We start from the raw sequence: 22,600 nt of genomic DNA, 5'->3' as shown, positions 1-22,600 counted from the left end.
GAATAATATAAAGGTCACTTTATACCCTGGTGAAGCAGTCAGCTTCAACATTCAGTTCAACATTCAATTGTTTAATTGCTTTCTTGATATAATCTAAATTAATACCAACTTTATTTAAATTCTGTCTTAATTTTTTTTTTTTTGCGACAGGATAGCACCATTTCTTTCCCCCTCCTTTGGCCTCTTATAAACATACGAATTATGTCTTTATACACAAAATGTCCACCAACACATTTTTGTAATTACCAGATTGTACAGTTGTCATTTGAAATAAACCAGACACAGAAAATTATTGCATGATCTCACTTATGTGTGGAATTTTTTAAAAGAAAAAAAATCAAATACCTAGAGATGGAGAACGAAACAGTGGTTGCCAGAAGGACTCGAGGGGTAGAGAAAATGGGATGTATATATCAATGGATACATCGTAACAGACAGGATATATGAACAGAGAAGACAATCTATATGAACATATATACAAATCTCATCGACAAAGTGACTGAATTAAATAAAACTATTATGAAGGAAGTGTATTTAGTTGTCCTCATACAAGAAAATAATTATAAGATTCCATAGATATTTGCTTCTCTATAGTAATTATTTTTATTATCTATATGTGTCCCATAACCTCATGTTATAAATATTAAATATATATGATAAAATATGAATAAACTTTCAATCAACATTAAATGAAAAGAATTACAAAATCTAGTGTATACAGGCTCTGGAATGTATTTGTAAATTTGCCCTACTGATTTTTTTTATTAATGTGGGTCTGAATTATTATCATAGCTCCTCGAGGGGCTCTCTTTTATATTTGTTGTAGGACATGAATTCCAGCAGTGAACTCTGTGTCCATGTTCCATTTGGAATGCCTGCATTTATTTCTTCTAGTTCCAGGACAGACTCTAGAAACTACAGGGAAACCCTGTCTCGAAAAAACCAAAAAAAATTTGGATTCGAAAGGATTTTCTCGAGTTCCTTAAATGTTTTGATTTGTTGCTGACCTTCGTTGTTGATGGTCTCTGTGAATGTTGTGTCGTGACTTCAACCATCTATCAAGCGGTTGGCAACTGTACTTTAGCTTTTACTTCCTGCTTGCACAGGGCCCCAAAGTCACCTGGGCCTGACAGATGCACTCAGGAATTAACCTGTAGCTCGCTACTTGGATTCGCAGGAATATATGTTAGAGAGATTCAAAGTCGCCTATGGATGTCTAATTTTTTACAGTTTTTCCTTGTAGAGTCTTTAGGTGTTTTATTTACCCCAACTTTTACTCCTGAACACATTCACACTTTACAGAAAGTCCTTTTTGTTTTGAGACAGAATATCACAATGTAGCCCTGACTACCTGGCACCTGCTGTGAAGACCAGGCTGCCCCCATAGTCACAAATATCTGCCTACTTCTCTCTCCCAAATGCTGGGGTTAAAGGCATGAAGCATGACACCTAGCCTGGCTATAATGTTATAATTTTAAGCAATTGTATTGATTGATCCATCTTGAAAATGCTGATAGTAGCAAGTGTTCTCTGAACGGAATCCTGTGAGGAGTTTCCAGAAAGCTCCTACTCAGGTCAACAAGACAATTCTCTGGAAATAAGATGTTGCAGGTTCTCCCACTCTAACTGTGTTACTCAGTGGCTCTTAGGTTGCAGGTTTCACTATTGGAGGTCACTGGCTTTCAAAGATACCGTGGAGTTCGGCAGAGGGAAAGCAAAAACAGGGCAAGCCAGGACACCAAAAATCTTACTAGTTTTACTTATACTCAGCCATTTTTCTTGAATACATGCTTCTTGTTTTATTATAAGCCTTTGATTCATTTCCAGAGTTTCCTGAAAAAGTTGATTTTGAGAGTGTTATAATATTTATGGAGGATCAAAATTTCAGAGTCCCACTGCGCATGTTTGTGAGTCTGCAGCTCAAAGACGCTTTTGTCGGTGAGCCATTTGCACTGTAGGCACGTGTTTGAGAATCAAATCCAGTTACAGAGTCAGTTCACTGTTCTGTTTGCTTTGCTTCAATTCAATCTTATGAGTATTTTTTGCACTTATATTGCCCCCTCAGCATTGTCGTTCTTATACACACACACACACACACAGAGAGAGAGAGAGGGGGGGGGGGATGAGAATCGAATGAGAACACACTAGTCTACAAGATATTAACTTTTAGGGGAGGTTGAGTAAAACATGTTGATAGAATATAGAATACTGGCTATCTCTTCATGTACTTTTAGAGCACCCTGTGAATGTATTAATTATTTTAAAATCAAAATCAGAAAAATACTATTTCAAACAAGAAGAACCATTTCAAAGCTCCAGGTACCAAGTACAGGAGAGTTAACTTTGTGTCTTCTCTTCTTACAGGACTTGTATCTCCCACTGTCACTGATGACTCGGATTTCACTGGGCGATTCATGTGAAAACCTATCATTACAGCCGAATGCATTCGCTCAAGTGACCACAAGGCTATTGGTGCTTAAAACATTTTTGTTATTGTTGTTGTTGTTCTTTTTCAAAAACACTCTGTAGTACGTAGGGATTATTTTCTTGTTGACTTCTCTTCTGGGCCACTAATTCACAATTACCAATTATGAGAGATAGACTGATAAGCATCCTTTGAGTGACTTTCCAGAACTGCAAAATGTGCTAGTTCATGACCTTTCTACTGAATGCTTAGGGGCCTTTGTATTTTCCCCACTCAATTTGTTCAGATGCTGGTCTTTCTTATGTAGAAGACTGTTTACATACATATCACTTAAAATGTTTGTGTGTGTGGGAAACATTCATATGCAGATCTAAAAGTGGAAAACCTAAGTGTCCCTTGCTTCTGTATCTTCAGAATGCTGGAGTATCTCAGGAGCCTGGCAAGTCAGATCGTTGGCCTCACTCTTTGCTCTTAACTGAGCCCCCAGTGTATTGTCTAGCACTCATCCTGTCTGTCAAGGAGGAGAAACACCAGCTACTTATAACGTGACACCATGTGCTTAGGACTATAGTATAGGGTGGTAGCTGAAAGAGATGAGGTAGAATTGGGTGGAAAACTGCCCAGATTTCAGTAGTAGGATTTATAAAGCACAGTGGATTCCTGGTCAACCCTTCTGTTGGGGAAATTCGGAATCAATAAGCAATTGTTGAGTTTGAGTAAGTGATGTCACATATCGGATTCCTCCGGGAGGCTTTCTGACATACAAAGTTGTACATGAATAGTGTGGTATCCATCTAGCTCTGTTCTATTGAATGCCTTGTGAACAACCAACACTACAAACACTGTGAGAATTTGTTTTCAGGTCTGACACCTTTTGGTAGGTTTTTATAGCAAGAAACCATATCCTTTTTTATAAAAACTCAAGTCTGTACTTCGGGAGCAAAACTCTTCAGGCTCCTTTTTTATAAACTGGTGGGTTTTTTTCTTTGTCTAAAAAACATAAGCAGAAAATTTACCAAAAAAATGCAGAAGAATACTGTAGTTTAGAAATCCTGCTCTCACTGCCAAACAGAAAGCTCCGGGAGAAAACACAATGACTAGAGGCCAACTCAATAGAATCAGTCTTTTGATACCTTTTTAACAGTTACACTTACAGTAATAATCTCAACGTGGACCAGACATTCTAATTATATTTTAAATGAAATGTTATGGCATATTTTAAGTAACTTTTTTATCTATAATCCTGATATTTCATACTGAAGGTACAGAGACCTTTCACTTGTCTTTAACATTCGAGAGGATTTCTCTTTATTAAGGATTGATCACTTGAAATAACTCTCAGTCTTTGAGGTTTATAACACTGATTTTTGTCTGTAATCATAGCCCATAATAGCCAAGACGACTAAATTTAGGTGAAAGCCATGCATGCCAAGTCTGTGTTTGATTTCAATAGTTAGGAAGATTTCCTTTATTTCTTTGTAGTTGCTCAGTTAGTACGAAAGAAGCAACATTCAAAGCAAAGATGTTTGGCTGATGAACGATATGCAGTTGTCCCTCCATTCTAAGTAGAATGAGTGTGGGGCTCGTGTGTGTGTGCATGTGTGTGCACATGTGTGTGGGTGTATGTGTGTAGGCTGCTTCATAATTAGGAACTAGTACAGAACAACTCAACATGATTGATGGCAACTTGGTGGCGTTGCTAATGTGTAGGGGGAAGTAGGATGGAAGGGGTAGCTAGAGGCCCCTTGATAGTTTTCAGATGTCCTTAATTACAAGAAACACTTTTTCTTTTGGTTCAGAAGAGTTGATAATGGGAATTCTGGTTTCTGGTTAAACTCGTCACTGAAGAACCCACAATGAGGTTCTGCTCTTGCCTTTATTTTGTACCCTTCTAGAAGCTCAGTATTTTCTTAGTGCCTCCCAGAACATTTGAGTTAATTAAAGCAAACTGGTTATTCTGGACTGATAGGAATTATGGTGGGAGGTCTATTTTTATCTTCTGGGCCAGGTCTTCCAACACACTCTATGTCTGTCTTTCAGCAAATCACTTGTAGTCCCCTGTCTTCATTTTAGATGAGAACATGAAGATCCAGACAGCTTAATGATCTACTGAAAGAGTAGGAGCAGAGAAACTTCAAAGGTCCTCATGCCCAGGCTTCTCAGTAGTTCTCTGAGTGTTTTCTTACTTGTGGCATGTACACCACTGGAGAATACTATGGACATAGTTTCTTTAGAATGTACTTGGAACAGACACTTCTATAACAACAGTGCCCTTTCTGTCCTCCTTTGAACTAACTACAAGGAAACCTTTTACAAATGTTTTTCATTTATAGGCAGGCACATATACATGTAAGAAAACATTTTGTTGTTACTGCTACTTCATGTGGCAAGGCTTGGTGTCGATCAAAACTCAAGTGTCCAATAATTTCATTGTGAGTTGGCTCATATTCAAGTGATTTTTTTGCGGAACTGAGCTCATACATTCCCATTATTCATTTCCAGTTTTATCTGATCCAGTTTTACCACTGTAGACACATTGTATTGAGTATGCATGGTCAGTCAGCAAGCATTTGCAACTGCTTCCCATAACGTCTCCCTCTCTATTACACACAACACACACACACACACACACACACACACACACACTCCATGTTGCTTGTTCCTACCTCCTGACTTTTCTTCCCCACAGAAATAGAAATAGGGGCAACAAAGGGAAATGTATATATGGGTGCTGGGTTGAACAACTACCTTAGTAAGTAGTGGTAATTACAGTTAAAGTGGGGGAAAAGCTCCTTTTCTCCTAACTGTTTTGGAAAGGATAGCCATTAGCATGACTGCTTTGTGTCCTTATGGACTTGGTATTAGCCTAGACTGAATCATAGCATTTTCTAGCTGGAAGGAATCTTAAGATCACATCATCTGCTCCAAAGTCTTCATTTCCTTAAGGCCAGGAAACAAAGAAGTTAAGTAATTTCCCTGCAAGGTCGCACAGCTGCCTATTGGCAGTGCTGGGATTAGAACTTACACCTCTTGGCTCTTATTCCAGGTTTTCCTTTTTTCCCAACTAGCCTGTGTTGTCTTCTGTGAGGCTCCTGAATATTCGTTCCCAGGGTCGTGTTGCATCCTGGATTCATATGCTACTTTGTTAATCTCAGCAAGAAAGCCACTCAGCAACCTAATCTGGTCCTTCCTCTTCACATTCTCATTGTTTCATCCACATGGGCTGCAGACAGCCCCAAAGAGAGGGAGGCATGGCGGACCAGAGAAATCCCCCCTTGAGAAATCTCTAAATAACCCTGCCCCCACCGAACTACTGCTCTGTCCAAACAGAATGGAAAATGATTACTTTTTTCCTTATCAGCTTCCTTCTATGCCATTTCACACTCATTGTTTCTCCCAGGATAAAACAGTGGTTTCTTCTTTCCAGAACAGAGAAAATAAGAAATCAAGAATAGAGCAATATATTTGTTCATCCCTACTTTCTGAGATGACTTTGTTTTTGACATTTTAAAAACTAGCCTGGCTACCATTTCTACTATCAATGATTTCTTTAAAATGTGGTACTGAGCCAAACTAGAGAAATATAATCAATCTTGTTTTAGTGCTCAATCTCAATGTCCCCATAGCCATGCTGCCCTGATGGAAACAATTTTCAAGTATATACAAGTGGCTTTGTCACTAAACTGTGCCCTGGCTACCATTAAATATTGGTTCTTTGTGCTTTTACCAAAATAGCACACAATAACTTTGCACATTTTATCCAAGGTCTTTGTGGAGCCTATTAATGTGGTTTTCCAGGACATAAATTAGGACAACATGATCTGTACGTGTGGGTTTCCTTGCAGCAAGGATGTCTGGAATTGAGCTCTAAAAGACTTCTTACTAGCTTTACCCAAGTTCAGGAATTTCTCTTTTCTCCTCCTCTCCAGTTGGGCATAACCAAGGAATCCTAAAGTGGGTGTGTAACTTCTGTATCCTAGATACTTCTTAAGATCATCCATCACCAGTTTAAGGCAAGTAACACAATGCTTGATCTACATAAAATTGTGTCTCCATCCCCAGCCTCTGCAACATTCTAGGCTGAGATTCCACCATTCCCTCTCACATTTGATTGCAAATGTGTTTCCCTTTTAGAACACAAGGAAGTAATACAAACCCCATCTCCTTAGGATGGGAGAAGTAGCATGTCTTTGTGTCCCAAATGAGCTTCTGCAGTGATAAGAATGTTTCAAGAGACTAGGCTGCCTCAGAAACAACTGTCTCACGAGACTTCTCTAGCAGAAGCCCCATGACAACATAGCTTCACTGATGTTCTTCACAGTGGTCTGGTTTGCTATGGAAATAGAACCAATGGATATTTATCTTTTCTTTTTTAAGCAATGTTTGGAGCTTGTTCTTGGGCACATGAAGTCACTTGCAACCACATCTAGACCTCATTTATACATTGCCTTCCCTGTATAAAGAGGTTTAGCTTCTAGGCTCAAACTGGTTTCTTAAGAAGGTCAGGGGCTGGGATTTGAGAGATGGCTCGGCATTTTTAGAGTACTTCCTGCTCTTCCAGGGGACTCATGTTCAATTCCCAGCACCCACATGGCAGTTCACAACTGTCTGTGGCTCAATTTCCAGGGGACCTAAAATCCTCACAGAGACATGAATGCAGGTAAAACACCAATTAACATAAAATAAAATTAATTATTTTTTAAAAGGAAGGTCAGGGATGTCTTGAGCTCATATAGGGAAATAGGAGAGTCTCTAGTCCTCTGATTTAGACTTCAAACTCTGAGAGAATAAAGACTGAGTTTTGACCTCGTCATTTAAAATATGTCAGAGGTCATATAGGACCTCTTTTGTAGCATTAAAAACCATGAAAATGCTAGGATTCCTGGATTTCTTTCCTAGTCTGGAATTTAGAAGCTGCCATACTTCTGCCTCTGCCCCACGGAAACCACATGTGTAGTGTCACTCCCTGTTCTGGGAATCCCGCAGGATTTCCTCTTCTTTAAAAGCATGGCCACTTGGAGCAATGAGAGGTCACTGACTTTTCATGCTTCCTTTTTGGTTAGAGAGTCATCTCCCTTGGCTACAAAATGGGGTTTCCTTAACCATCACACCAAAGGCCTCATTTATTCTCTCCATCTAGCCTTTTAGGTTTGCTTCGCATAGCTCCTCTTTAAGGATCAATGTAGAGCACATGCTTTGACCAAGCTGCTCTGAGACTGACTATCATCTGGGAAGCGACGTGTTTCTTAGTTTACTGGTGTCAAAATCTTCCAGAATTAAAAGTGATTTTTTTTCTCCCTATTTGAGTTACTTGGATCTAGGAGAGTAGAGAATTCTCATTGGAAAATAGGCACTTTCCTGCTTGGGTTAGAAGGGCAGGTAAATTGGAAAAGGTCAACTAGAACACAGAAGTCAGAAAAGAAAATCTTGTAAACTAAAGCAAAGACGTGAAGGCATTGGAATGTCTCATTTCTGGGCAATAACTTGAGGAAATAAGTGGCTTTTTGTCATTCTACTTGCTGCTTCCTTTCCCCATCGAGATGCCTATTTTTGTTCTCAGTCTAAACTGTTATCAATCTCTCGTTCCATAGCTTTTTTTAAAAAAAGACACCCACCCTTTGACTCGCACAGTCCTTCCCCCTCTGTTGAAGTCTTTTCGCTTCTTCCCTGCCTCACCACTGGGCATATGCCTCTTTCTTAGCTTATAAGTTTTGCCTTGGGATTGAAGGGAAATTATTTTCAGTCTCAACAATTTCAGGTCCTACCCTATTCAGCCACAAGTAGGTTGAGAAAATCAGTATGATGCTGGCCCTTTCTTCCTTTCTGTTTTAGCCTCAGCAGAACTTTTTGAACATTACTCTCACAGCTCATGGATGTTTAGGTCTTTACCTTCTCAGCAAGCATTGTACAGAACACTTTGTGCTTCCTTTTTAGTCTGCCATTTTGCATAACACTGTAGTGTGCTCAGATGAATAATCAACTGAATAGGAAAAAAATCCACCCATCCATTCAAATTGGCTAGATAGTCTTAGTTGATTTTATTTCATTTGCTCATAGTTTTTAAAAGCTGCAATATAATATCACGAGAGACCACAGGCAATTGTTCCCGTCATTTGCTTAGGTCGAGTGGGGGAGGGGATGCAGGAACAATTTGTTTAAAGTTTTACCACTGCTCATTAAGCTCTCTGTTATAACATTATGATCTGTTTTCTGCCTGTTGAATTGTTCAAGCTAGACTGGTAGGCAATTGGGTTCAATTTAAGCCAAAAGCGTATTTAACAAATCCAGGCTACAGAAAAAACTACTCCATTGAAGGCATTTGTCCTTCTGATACTAGATTTACATAAACATTTTCCTTTTAACACTAACTATTCATGATCTAGCACAGGCAGCCCATATATGAGTAATTAGCTTGCTTAGGAAGCCTGCTAATTAATTCAGCAGAGTACACAATCTCTGGGAATGTCATACCATATGCATTGTCCAATTTTTCAGTGACTTTTCTTTCTAAATTCTTTTAAAGGGGTTTGGGAAAGTAAGAGGTTATGCTAAAATACACTTGATGTTTGGTAGTATATTATATTGCAGCATTAAGTCAACAACCCCTTATGACTTGTATACATCTAATGCATGGTTTGAGACTGGAGTTTGCATTTTTTCATGTGCAGTAAATTTAAAATGTCTTTTTGGTTACCTTTTTGTGCCATTAAACTTGTACAGAAAATGCTTTTATGGCCATTTTCAAAGGGAGAAAGTTTAAAATGGAAACAGCCCACCCTTTCTGCCCTATAGCTGTAGTTAGAATTGAGTACCTGTAGCAAAACAGCTGTAATTGGTGGTTGTAGTGTTAGAGGTGTTAGCTTGCTAGTGACTACCTTTGGAGAGTAAATGCATGGTCTTGTACATCACATTTCTTAAATAACTCATTTTAGCCTCTGAAAAGACTATATTATCCCTTGTGGCCCTCTTTCCTCGCTCCACTCCCTGCTCCCAGGTATCTTACAATTAATTGTAAATAACTGATTTAGGGGCCAAGAATTCCTGCCAAGTAAACTCAGCAAAGAGCAAATAAACCAAAAAAGGTTAAAAAATATTTTTACAATAATTTCTCAGATGTTATTGATCATTTCTCATGGAATGGCATGGTGGTAAAGACTCACCGCTCTTTTACATAAACATCAGAGGAAAACTGGGATTGTCTCTGGCTGCCAGATTACATTACAGAACTGAATAACTTTTAGAATCACACAACCCAATGATGTCCTTGATCCCTGCATTAGTTTTGAGGTATACAAAGACATCAGAAGGCTGGTGACCAATAATTATCTGGGAAAAAGAAAAGCAAAAAGGAGACATGCAACAGATATTCAGGGGTTTTAGCTACTCCTCATCTAGCAAAAGCAGTGCCGTGATGGATTTAGATGCATTGCTGTCTTTTCCCCTGGCAACACGGCATACTCTTGGACTGGGAGTGATGCGAAGGCAGTGTTTCAAGGAAATACTCTCTTTTTGGTTTACTAGTTTCTCTTGGACTGGTACGTTAGGCAAGGCCCGTGTAAGCTGGTTAGAGCAGACCCTTTATATCTCCCATGACCGTTAATCTCCCCCACCATAATCTGATGAGGGCTCTTTGGTTTGAGGACTTCAAGGTTGCCTAGGGAAGTTCCCCCATGTGTGTGAGGTGTTGCGAACCGTGAACACTGTGCATCTGCAGTGTTCAATACTGGGCAGCCAAGGAGCTGCTCTTGCGATCTTTTTTGGCTCTCAAGCTCTGTTCTTCATCGCATTTTCATTTCTGTATACATTTGCAAGATGTGTGTAATGTCATTTTCCAAAAATAAAATTTGATTTCAGTATTTCTGGCTGACATTCTCCTTTTTTTCCAATCATCAAACCAATGATCATATAACCACAAAATGTCCGAGCTGGAAGGAAAGTTAGCCATTAGATTGTTCAACCCCTTAATTTTATAGATGAGGAAGCTGAGAATCAATGCATGATGGAAACACCAAAATTAGCAGCACAACATGTCTGAACATATAAGATCTTGGATCTCTATAGTTGAGCAGGAAGCACATCTCCTTTGGTATATAAAATATTTTGGCTAAGGTGGATCTGTGTCACCAAATAAGAGGCAACTTCTACTATTGTGCTTTCCAACTGTAGAACAATTTCACAGTTCTTGAAAATACCATACTGTTCATTAGGTGGTTATTGACACAGTTACTCTGGGAGAAGGAACACATAGATGTTGAATTCATAAATATCAGATTTATCCTTGGGCTTAAATTACTAACTTCTCCCATCAAATCTTAACTAGGCTTGGGAAGACGTTGGTGAAAAGTATGGGAGAAAATAGCACACAGAGAAGAGGTTAAGATCTCAGGACCACTTTGATCAACACAATTCTGTAAGGGCGAACCATATAGTGCCTGCTTAGCCTTTGTTGAAGAAGCAACCCTAGGCACTCTCCAGGACTGAGAGGATTAGGAATTCCTCCCCAAATCCCATGAGCATCAGTCTGGTGGAGACAAGGTAGAGCAAGATGCAACTTCTTGGTATTCCTAATTCAAATAAAATATGAAAACTTACCAGGTCTCTTTAAATAAAAATTTCTTTAAAAGTTCATTGATGTCTAGTAGAAAGAGGAAAATCAGTTAAGCATGGTATGCATATGTGTGTTTCATAGAAGCAATGTAGTTAATTTTAAGTACTATATTTAGTTTTGAAACCATATCCTTTTTGTATTTTAAGTTTTGAAAATATTCTTTTTGCAAAAATTGGGCATGGATGCAAATAGATATTTTTTTCAATATTCCAATCAAACAAAATTTAAGATGACAAATCCTACAAGGGCTTCACATCAAATCTATCTTTCTTTTAAATTCCAGTCTGTGGAAAACACTGGATTAGCCCAGTAGAATGAAGAAATGTCAAAATGGGTATGGGCTAAGTTGCAAAAATTGGGTATTTGGTATTTAAAGGGAGTTTTTCCCTAAGGACCACCTAATCTTGTCCTTTCTTGCTCCTCATGTCTCATCCACTTTAAAGCCTCATACTGAGGAATTGTTCATCAGTACGGTCTAAGAAGTATGGAAGTGATACTCAGCCTTAGGCCTCTCTCTATAGAGACTGAGCCAGGAACTCTGAGAATAGGACCCATTGCTTCAGGGTGAACTAGTCCTCCAAGAGAGTTTTGAAGTCCTACCTCATTTGGCAGTTCCCTGCTCTGGTGAATTCCGTAAGACTTAGCTAGAATGCACGATCCTATGAGCCATTCGGGTTCAGTGTTTGCATCTCTATGTAAATATCAGATGAAAGAGACTTAGTTTTCATAAAGTTTCTAAGTCATAGTTTTTTTTTAGAGAGCAGTTTGTAAAATTAAAGACAAAGCATACATAAATAGAGAATAGCTCTTCCCAGCTATAACAAGGAGTCAAGATAGGGACCCGAGACGACGACCAGAGATGTGGTGGAGTAGTGGCGATGACAGAATTGTGAATGTAGAAGGGTCAGGTACTGGTGGACCAATTGGAATATGGAGACATGGGGAAAAGAGAGGAGAGAGAGAAAGTCTAGGCTTGACCAATTCAGCCTGCACCTCCCCACCCCCCCGAGTTTCCCTGAATTTCCTCTGTTAAGGACAGCTTGGTAGCCTCTCACCTACCCCCTCCCCTGACTTCAGCCCTGGCGCTACAATGCTCATTCACACTTCACTCCTGCTGACACAGTCTATCCTTCTTTCCTTGCCTAGAAAAATACCCTCTGAATGCCCTTCCACATTTCTCCACCTGTCTAAATGTCACATGCAGCCAAAACCTACCAGCAACGGAACTCGAGGCATATTTATAAGAAAAACAAACCCAAACATGGAGAAAAACTTGGCAAATTTCTCTCCTGAACTTTCCAGGGCAGGCCTGATCTTATGTAATTTCCCTCCTTTTCCAAATAAAGGTGATTTGTTAAACATATAACTAAATGGGATTTTGTTTTTATACATTTCTAAAAAAGAATTTCCATAAATACACTCACAAATTGGAAACCATCCCTTGTCAGGCCACACATCGGCACTAAGGGTGTGGAAAGTAGGGTTCTCTCAAGAGGAGAGGCTTTCCCCAGGTCTCCTTGTCAGCCCTTCTGTACTCCCCCACCTCTGGGACAGGATGGGAGAAGTAGCACCCCTTCATTTCTAATCCCTCCTTTTCAGTTCTCTACGATGCTAAGAAAGTCTTTCAGGTGGCTTGATTATATCAAACCTGACTGCCTCAAGGAGACAGCTTTGAGTAGGAAAGTCATTTCTCCTTGAAACAAACGTTTTTTTTTCCCCAATCAAGAAGAGTCAGCTTACATTGTTGTAATCCTTTCTTTTCCTTGCCGGCGTACCCATGAATAGTTCTGAGAATGCTCTCATGGACGGAGAGAAGGGTGAGTCCTACATTTCTGAATGAAGGGCCATGACCTCCCCCATCCTGAAATGAAACAATGCAGACTGCCAAAGGTGGACAAGGCTTTATAAGCCATTCATCTAATGTTTTCCTAAGTTTCTTGGGGTAAAATTACATGGGGGAGTCATTACAAAGACCAGCTCCAGGATCTCATCTCTACCCAACTGCATTAGACTGTCCAGCAGGCTGGATAGCTGGACAGTGTGAAAGAGCTTCAGTGGCTATTTTACCTTATTTTACCTGGGGATTTTATAGCATTTCCTAAACTTTGCTGTGGATAGTATCATCTGAGCAGCTTGTGAAACGTAAAGCCGGATATAGATGTGGGGAAATCAGGTTGTGCAGTTTTCATGAGCTACTCATTAATTTTCTATGCTTCTAATCCGTGGGTCGCACTTTCTGTAGCAAAATACTAAGATCAAGACCCACTTTGTTTAGAAGAGGAAGAAATGGAGGCCTGGGGAAGATAAATAATATATTCATGCTCAAACACAGAGGCAGAGATGCTTAGCACTGAGGCCTCCTGACTCCTGACTCAATGCTCTTTCCATAGGAGCCGGCTGCCATCATCAACAGGCCCTGGAAGCAGCCTGGCTGAAGTGGCACTGTTTCCAATCAAAGGCTAATTGGGAAAATGATGTTTCCTGAAAGAGAAGCAGCCCTGGCTTGTCTCAGTAATGAGTGGGTACACTGGCAGGAGAAAGACAAAGGGTGGGGGTAGGGACAGAATTTATGTCTCACTTTAATTGAAGAAATGAGCCAAAGTCTCCTTACAAAGAGTCTGGGGGGACAAAGAGGAATTATGGTTATACAATGTCCTCCTACACCATCGAAGGGAGGGAGAAACACACACACCCATGCACACATCCATGCACACATCCATGCACACATCTATGTACACACCCATGCCCACACATGCACGCACATGCACACACACGTGCACCCATGCATGCACATGAATACATACGCACACAAACACACACACAAGCACACATGCGCACACACACCCTAAAGCCTTAAAGCAGTGCTGTGCTGGAGGTGCTGCAAGGAGCTGCAAGCATCCAGAAGAGTGTTGGAGGAGTGTGATGAAGGCTGGAGATAGAAACTTCAGTATAATAAAGCATTAATGATGAAAAATGAGCTAAGAATTACTCCGACTAGAATAAATCTTTACTTTAATGGTTCCCTTCAAGCACAGGCTTCCCTCAGGAGGTGAAACTTGAACTGAGGCTTAAATAAGTTGAAGTTTGTTAGACAAAGGGCGAGGTGTGACATTTCGGACAGAAATACTGGTATGAGCAAAGACAAAGAGGTGTGATCTCTGTCTAGTGTGTTTGGAGATCAGAAAGGCCTTCAGTGGGGTAGAGCAGCTTGATATGCAGAGCACGAGAGTGTGAGTAGCTGAAAACCGTGTTGGAAATGTCAACAGGGAATCATTCCCTTGAAAAATATACGAAAAGTACCAGGCCCCATGCTAGGTTCTAAAGGGTAAATAGACATGGCTGTGCACAGCATCAAGTTCCAAATATTTCTAAGCCGGACATTAATTGTGGCACATTGTGTCAAGTGCTGTGACACAATGAAGCACAACATGGCAGATGAGTCCCATAGGATACAGGAATCCCATGGCATACCTGATCTACCTGATTAGGGCTAGGAGAGCCTTTTCAAAAAAATTAACATGTTACCTGAAACCCAGAAGTGAATAGGTTAGCTGAAGGGAAGAGAATATTCTAAGTGAGAAGAAAGGCATGTGTCAAGTCCCTGAGGAAAACAGCACTCAGCGGAGCAAGTGCAAGAAGGCTACCGTGGGTCAAACATGCAGCAAGATAGAGGAGAGGTGGTGAGAGATGGTACCAAGGAGGCCAACGGAGGTCGGACTGTGTGAGACCTATAAGCCAAATTAAGGAGTTTGGCTTTCCCCCTTGAAAAGCACTCAGGGAGTCATTAAAGAGTTCCACGGAGGAGAGTGGGATGAACAGACAAAAGTATAGTTAAAAATCACTCCTACTGCTGCCATTTGGAGGCTGGGTCTGAGGGACATGGGAAAATGAGGCAAGAAGTTCGTTGAGGGCTGATTTCATAACCTGAATGATCCATTATGGTGGCTTAGACAAGAACAGTGCCTTATAGACAAAAAGGAGGGGAAGCAAGAATTTTGAGGAGGAAGCATTATCAAAATCTGAGAGAGGACCAGGGAGGAAAATTTTACATCCTAGCTGGAGGAAATGAATCATGACAGGAGGGTTTCTGAGCCAGGCAGAGCGGAAGGACACTGGGACATTTGGGAGCTTCCTGCTGGGCAGAGAGGTGGGCTCTCACGGAAACCAGGCACTCAAGGAATAGAGAAAGGGGTTGATGGTGGACTCCTCTTTCCACCTAAATATATGGCTCGCACAAAGTGGACACCAATCTCAGCTGCTCAGGCTATATTACAGGTAGGCTGGAAAAGTGGATGGGGCTACCAAAAACAGGGAGGGGTTTCCCTGCTGAGCCAGGTGCAGTGGCACACATCTCAAGCTTCACCAAAACTCAGCAACCTAGGTGAGATTTTTCTCCTGCTTACACATGGGAAACAAGCTCAGAGAGGTAGCATGGCCTGGTAATAGTCACATAATTAGGAAATGAGACTTGAATGACCTTTCATTAGATTGTGATCACCATGGATAATTTTAATGATAAGCCACGTCTGCAATAAACCATAGCCTATGATTGCCATTAAATCAGAGTTTAGAATCTTCTTTAGATGGAATGACAAAGAGGTTACAAGTTGATTGGAGGCTGCCATCTCCAGTATGTGTTTTTACCTAACAATGTAGACAGTATGGGAATGAAAACCACCAATAACAAAGATGTGTTACAGGAAGATGATACTAACCAGGATGCCTCTTGTCTCAAGAAGCCTAAAACTAACAGGAAAAGACGAAAATGCTCCCAAAAGTTTACCAAAAGGCTCATGTCTAAGATGGCTAGAACACAAACATATTGAACTCAAAAAAGTTTGAAGAAATCATTTAATTAGACCTTTGGCTTGTGGGCCTCACACTCGCCGGGTTCATTTTTCACTTTAACACATTTTCTTTGTCTTAAAAAATGTCAGCTTAGGGGGTGGGTGCTGAAGAGAGAGCTTTGTGTGTGGTTAGGACTGCTTGCTATTTTCCCACAAGACCTGGGTCCAGTTCTTAGCCACCGTGGTGGCTCACAACTGCTTTTGACTCCAGCTTCGTGGAATATGATAGCTAGTTCTGATGTCTGCCAGCACCCACACACATGTGGACACAGTACAGACACACAGACATACACAAAAATAAAAATAAGATAGAATCTTTTGTAAGAAAATTTAAAATGTCAGCTGGTGCTCTTAGCACAAAATATAATAATTATGCAAGGAAATGAATACTTAATTTGAGTTTGGCATTCCATATTGTATATATATTTCAAAATATCATTTTGTACATCACACACCCCCACACACCCCATACCAAAAGACTCTAATTTTCATGTTATGTGGATTTTATCATAATTGCATTTTTTCAAAGTTGCTTAAAACTATAGACTGAGGTCAGTGTTTCCTTGGGAGTGCTTTCTTTCTCCAGAAACCTCATCTCCTTCCTATCTTAAATTTTCTTCAGTGTTCCTTCTAAATCTCCTTCAAAATCTTCTTCAGGGTGTGGAAAGGATGGAACAGACTCTTGGATCAACCTCCTTCATATCACCCTGTCTACTCAGCCTACAGGGTTCTGTCTTCCTTGCTTATACCCAGTGGTTATTCATAGTCTATTCTGCATGTGTTCATGGAACGCGCTTGGTGAGACGCACTGGATGAACGCTGCAAATGAGCAGGGGAAAGGTGTGGACAGCTTGTTCCAGCCCCATAAGTTATAAGGAGCTCTGTGCCTGTCCGGCAATAGCATAGCTTTGTAGACTTGAGGCAAGCCTGTGCTTCCTCTGAAATGTCCTTTCACGGCAAGCACAAAAACACAGTAAACCGCGATCCAAAAAAAACCTGTCCACCCGTGAATGGAGCTTTGTAAGCAGGTTAATGTATAACACTTTAGAAAGCTGGGGAGAGAGTATGTTTACTTTTCCAACAGGAACCACATCAGGGGTGTCAGATGCCAATAATCCCAGGATTCTGTGGTCGTGTGCTTTGAATCTGCAGCCAAACTTTGGCATCCAGAGGAGAAGGCTAGTGATTTCCAACCTCTTCACCACCAAGGATCTTTTTCTTTATTATTTTTCCCCTGTGAGCCCAACATTTGGAAAGATTTGTATCTGGTAAAGCTACACTTATTATGGAATAATTCATTTTCCCAACATTTTACTCACTCAGCTTCTAATCCATATGAGATAACCACACAGAGCTAATACAATTTCAGTCAAAAGCAAAGAAACACGATATCTTACTTAGCCTTTCGTGGCTTTGTCTTGGCTGAGTATATGATTCCTATTAGATTTCCTTAACACTGAGAAACAGCTTGAGGGTACTACTTATGGCCTTCAGAGATCCCAGATTGAGGGCTGCCAGCACAAGGTGACAGCAAATTGAAAGGATGACTATCGGCTTACAAAACTCCAAAGCTCGTAAACCACGTGTGCAACTGACTTGGTTGAGGTCTCCCTGCTTCCTGTTGCTAACATTTCAGTATCTTGAGTTCTTTTCTCCTGTGTGAATGGCATGGTGTCAAAGCGAACTCCCTAAAGAAAAATAACTCGTGCTTACCAGGCACCTATGAAATTTCTTTCTGCTGCTACAGGGAGAGCCTCACATGTGAGGATCTGCCTCATCCCCAGTCCTGACTAACCCTCCCCAAATCTGAGCCCCTTACCCTCTAGATCATGGAAAAATCAGAAGTTGTCTAGGAGCTCCGCTAAGCCTAACATCCTTTACCATGCTAGATACAAAAGGGCGCACATCTGTTTCTGTCGATGCTTGAAATACTAGCAGCTTCTCGTGGCCAGGAATCTTGTCTGAGCTTTCTCTGTATCCGTATACAACCAAGTAATACAGAGCAGGGACGGGGAACAACACACTCTCGTGGAATGAATCACAGTAACTTGTAGGCGGGATGAATAATTTAGTTACCAGGAGTAGAAACTAGCTTGGGAACTCCTTAAAAGAAGAGAGCTCTGCCCATTTCTGTTTTTCTGCTGTTTGACACAACAGTGGCCATTCAAAATAAGTGCTTGAAGGAATGAATGGTGCAGTGTATTACAGAAGAGCTCGAGAACAGTTTTTACAGGAGCAGAGGTTAAGAATGACAGGTAGAATAACTTTCTCACATTTTTAAAAAATCAGTTGTCACCCAATCCTGCTCTGCCCACGGCTACTAATTGATCACCAGAACCTCTTCTGTGAGATTCAATAGAACTCTCCTGCTTTTTCTTTCTATTGCCCTCGATTTCATCCCTCTCTGATATTACCATTGTTTACACACATAAACCCACAGGCACCAGTTTGATAAAAAAGAACACGGGTCAGAACCTTGGCACAGCCTTGTGGAAAGGTTGCTGATCCTTGCTCTAAAAGCAGCTCGGAGAGGACTGAAAATGAACGCCGCCTAGACATGTCTCTCTCTCCCTGTGGTGTCACTGGGTGTAATTTAAGCGGAGACATTCTTGCAGTTGTTACACCCAGGCAAGTGTGGGGGAATGAAACAGTTGTCTGTGACTGATTTAAACTGTGGTTTTTGACAACTGTGCCCCTGATTGAAGTGTCCCATCTGTTAATTTTAGTGTCCATGGGAGCTGGGAAATGAGCCTCCACAGCAGCAGGATCAGTTCTGTGTGGCCCTTGACAGCATGGGAGGATTTTTCGATTCCCAAATCAAATAGTGCATTTTCTCCACATTGAAGCGGCATTTAATCAAGATAGTTCTTTCCAGCAGGGTCCTTGGATGAGGGGCTGGGCAAAATATGAAGTGCTGGTAAGGGGGGGAGAGCAGGGGAGAAACCTCCTTAAATGGCTCATGAATAAGCAAGGCTAGCCCTATGTGAAGGTCACCAAAAGGTCCTCCTTCTTAGGTTTCCATGCCTACCCTCATGCTCACCCTCTCCTCACCACCCCCACCTCCAACCCCCAAGTCTCCCGTCAGCTCCTGCTTCCAGCAATGGCATCACATTCTCCCATTTCAGATTTCGGCATTATTAGGACATTAGCAACCATTACCATTTACTGAGGCTTTGTCTCTTGCTTGTGATTGGTAACATGAAAAGAAAAGATTGGTAACATGATGTTGTTTGGTTAGAAGAAGGAAAGGGACAAGTGCTGAGAGGAAAGTGATACCTCCTATGGAAGGTTATCTTGAAGAAATATCTAGTCAGTGACAAGAGGTAAGGGCTCTGTTTATAGAATGGCAGAACAGAGCTGGAGAATTAAGAAGACGTGAGGACAGTAGATAGACAGGAAGGAACCCAAGGTACACAATTTTGCCTTGGGTGGACCTTGCTTCCCTTGTCTATTCCAGAAACATTTAAATCCTACCACTCACCCCCACCCAGTGGCAGGATTTCCAGATGCCCAGCCAACGAATCTATGGCTGTCTTTACGGCTATATTTGGCCCGACAGGCTCCTGTCTCCACATACCAGCTTGCAGAACTCATGTGAACGTACTCCACATTTAGGCTCTCCCATTGCATCTCTCATTGTTTGCCAGCATGGACTCAAACCCATCCCAAGCATCATCACATTTTCTAGTGAATTCAAACCTTATGTTCTATGTATCTCCTTTCCATGTGCCTCTAGTGCCTTCTTTTTCCTCAAGGGCCCATTTTTTTCCCGTTCCAACTCAAGACTCACCTATTACACAAAGTGATTTTCCTGGAAAGTAAAGAAACTTTAAGTAAATGACCACACTAATCTCAGAAGTACTAGTGGATGCCTTTTTCCTGTGGGTGTCTATGCCCCTATGGATGGAATGTCTCAGACATTGGAGCTTCTAGAGAGATACAAACAGAATGTCTCAGGAATTGGAACTTCTAGAGAGATACAAACAGAATATCTCAGGAATTGGAACTTCTAGAGAGATACACATGGAATGTCTCGGGAATTGGAACTTCTAGAGAGATACATATGGAATGTCACAGGATTTGGAACTTCTAGAGAGATACACATGAAATGTCACAGGATTTGGAACTTCTAGAGAGATACACATGAAATGTCACAGGATTTGGAACTTCTAGAGAGATACACATGAAATGTCTCAGGAATTGGAACGTCTAGAGAGATACACATGGAATGTCTCAGGCACTGGAACTTCTAGAGAGATACACATGGAATGTCCCAGGCACTGGAACTTCTAGAGAGATACACATGGAATGTCCCAGGCATTGGAACTTCTAGAGAGATACACATGGGATGTCTCAGGAATTGGAATGTCTAGAGAGATACACATGGAATGTCTTAGGAACTGGAACGTCTAGAGAGATATGAACAGAATGTCTCAGGCATTGGAGCTTCTAGAGAGATACACATGGAATGTAGGAAAGAAGGAGAAAGTTTACTTTGAAGGTTTAGTTATCCCAAAGCTGGGCCCAGATAACCATGGCAGCATGACAGCAGTAGCTTGGTCCTGCCATGAGAAAAACTGAGTTTGAAGTTCAGTTCTGTTTCAAAGAGGATCCTGCTTATAGAGGTGACAACTAAGCTAGGTGACATGGAAGAAGCCTGTGATGGATGTGCAATTTCAGTAAGTTGAATTTAAAGTGCTAAGGGAGAGCTTGCTTCCTAGTTTCGGAGTATCAGATCAGTTGGCACACGGTGCTGCACTTTATCCAGTGATTCTCAGAAGTCTGAAGATGCCATCACAATTGTAATCTTTTATCTTCTCTCTCCTTAAAGAAGAGCTAGAGCTCAGAGTGGGACCTGGCACACAGTATGCACCACTGGGCAGGTAGCAAGCAAGTCTACACTCTCTAGGCTCTGGTTTAGTCTGTGTGGGCTAATTGTCCCGCGCCTTACTATCTTTTCTAACTCTAACCCTTTTTCTACTTTTCCTTTACCCATGGTCTACTGTTTTTTACCCTGAACATAGTCACACTAAATTCTACTAGGAAGTAAATTGTATAAAATGATAGTATTACATTTCTGTTTTTTTCATTGCTCCCAAGCTAAACAAAAGCAAACTGAGAGCTAAGAATGATTGTCTCATTTATCTTTTCTACGTTTTCTTGGGAATCAGGAAGAAATTTTATATGTGTTAGGGTTATTCCTTCAATCTTAAGTAGTGAAGCTGCAAAGATGGATGAATGTGGCATAGTCACTGCCTTCAAAATAAACACAAAAATTCAGTAACGATCTGGAATGAGTGCTATACCTTTGAGACAGTTGACCAGAGAAAGGGAGTCAGGGTAGAGAAAAAAAAAACGTGGGAAATGCCTGGCAAAGGAAAGGACATGCTAAATGCTGAGATTCTTCAGTGCAATATCATGTTAGCTTCAGCCAGGCAGCACAAAGGCTGAAAATTAAGTAAAGCTACCTCTGAAGGCTTTGTGGAAGAAGTAAGGAGTCTGAAGAGTTTTCTCTATCAAATTAGTTCTCATAGTCTGTCAATTTACCCTAAAATAGTGATTCTCAACCAAGAATGTACCTCCTAGATGACATTTGATCATGTGTGGACACTTTGGGCTGTCATGTCTTGGAGAAAATAAACTTTCTCGAAGGTAAAGGTCAAGGATATGAACGAATATTTTACAGTGCACATAATAGGCTTATATAAGGAAATAAAATTCTATCCTATATGTTAGTAATGAGTTGAAAAATTCTATCTTTATAGAATACTCTTGGGGCGGTAATACTGCTCAGTAGGTAAAGTAACTTTCCACCAGTCCTGAAGACCTGAGTTCAATCCCTGGGAACCACAGGGTAGAAGAAAACTGATCTCTATATGCAAGTTGTCCTCTGATTCTGCAGGTTTTTTCATGACACGATGTCTCACCTAATAAATAAAAAAAAATTAAAAATGAAACCTAGAAGGGGCTCAGTGGTTAAGGATGTTCACTACTCTTGCAACAGATGTAAACAGTTTCCAGGAACCACGCCAGCTGATTCACAATCACCTGTAGCTCTAACTCCAGAGGATACAACGTCTTCTGAACGCCTCATACTGAACTCACATACACATACCCCAACACAGTCACATACATATTGTTATAGTTAAAAATAATTTAAAAACTACGAAAATAATAAGGAATGTTTTTTTATTCTTGAAGACAGGAACTGTGCATGTATCTCTAAGATCCAGAAGTTTCTTAGATTATAAATGTTTGAAAGGGTGACTAATATACTACCATAGGAAACATGTACGCATATATGAACAGATTTTCATTTGGATCCTGACTTCTATGCCTCCAAGTTTTGAGAAGTTTAATTTCGGTTTATCTTGGTATGTATTTCTTTTCTTCGTTTCTTTTCTATCATTATATTTTGTGATGATAGCAATGTGGATGTCACTATATGAGGGAAATGTGGGGGGTTTGTCTCTACATTTGAATCTTTCTTTCCATTTGATGGCTTTTGAGGGGAGAGGATTGGAAGATGTGGCCTTGATGGAGGAAGTATGTCATTTCAAAAGAATTTTGAACACAGCCCGCTTCCCATTTGCGGTTCAAACGTGAGCTCTTAGCGGCTGCTCCAGACACCTGCCACCCACCACCTTCACACATCACCATTATGGACTCTGACCTTCATCCCGATTCTTTTCTTCTTTATGTTGCCTTGGTCCTTGTGTC

The 22,600-nt window shown here is 40.8% G+C and overlaps 1 protein-coding gene across 1 annotated transcript in view; it reads left to right on the top strand.

Moving 5' to 3' along the window:
- Dcx (doublecortin) overlaps positions 1-2,974 on the top strand; it is a 69,499-nt gene extending 66,525 nt beyond the window's left edge. Inside the window, exons 7-8 of the mRNA XM_042054348.1 lie at positions 2,365-2,472; positions 2,840-2,974. Coding sequence (XP_041910282.1) covers positions 2,365-2,472; positions 2,840-2,974 — 243 coding nt within the window. The remainder of the gene's footprint in view (positions 1-2,364; positions 2,473-2,839) is intronic.
- The last annotated feature ends 19,626 nt before the right edge of the window (positions 2,975-22,600 follow it).

Source organism: Arvicola amphibius, chromosome X (genome assembly GCF_903992535.2).
Source record: "Arvicola amphibius chromosome X, mArvAmp1.2, whole genome shotgun sequence".
Classification (NCBI taxonomy): domain Eukaryota; kingdom Metazoa; phylum Chordata; class Mammalia; order Rodentia; family Cricetidae; genus Arvicola; species Arvicola amphibius.
Note: the sequence above shows the minus strand (reverse complement) of the source record. Positions and strands in the feature narration are given on the sequence as shown.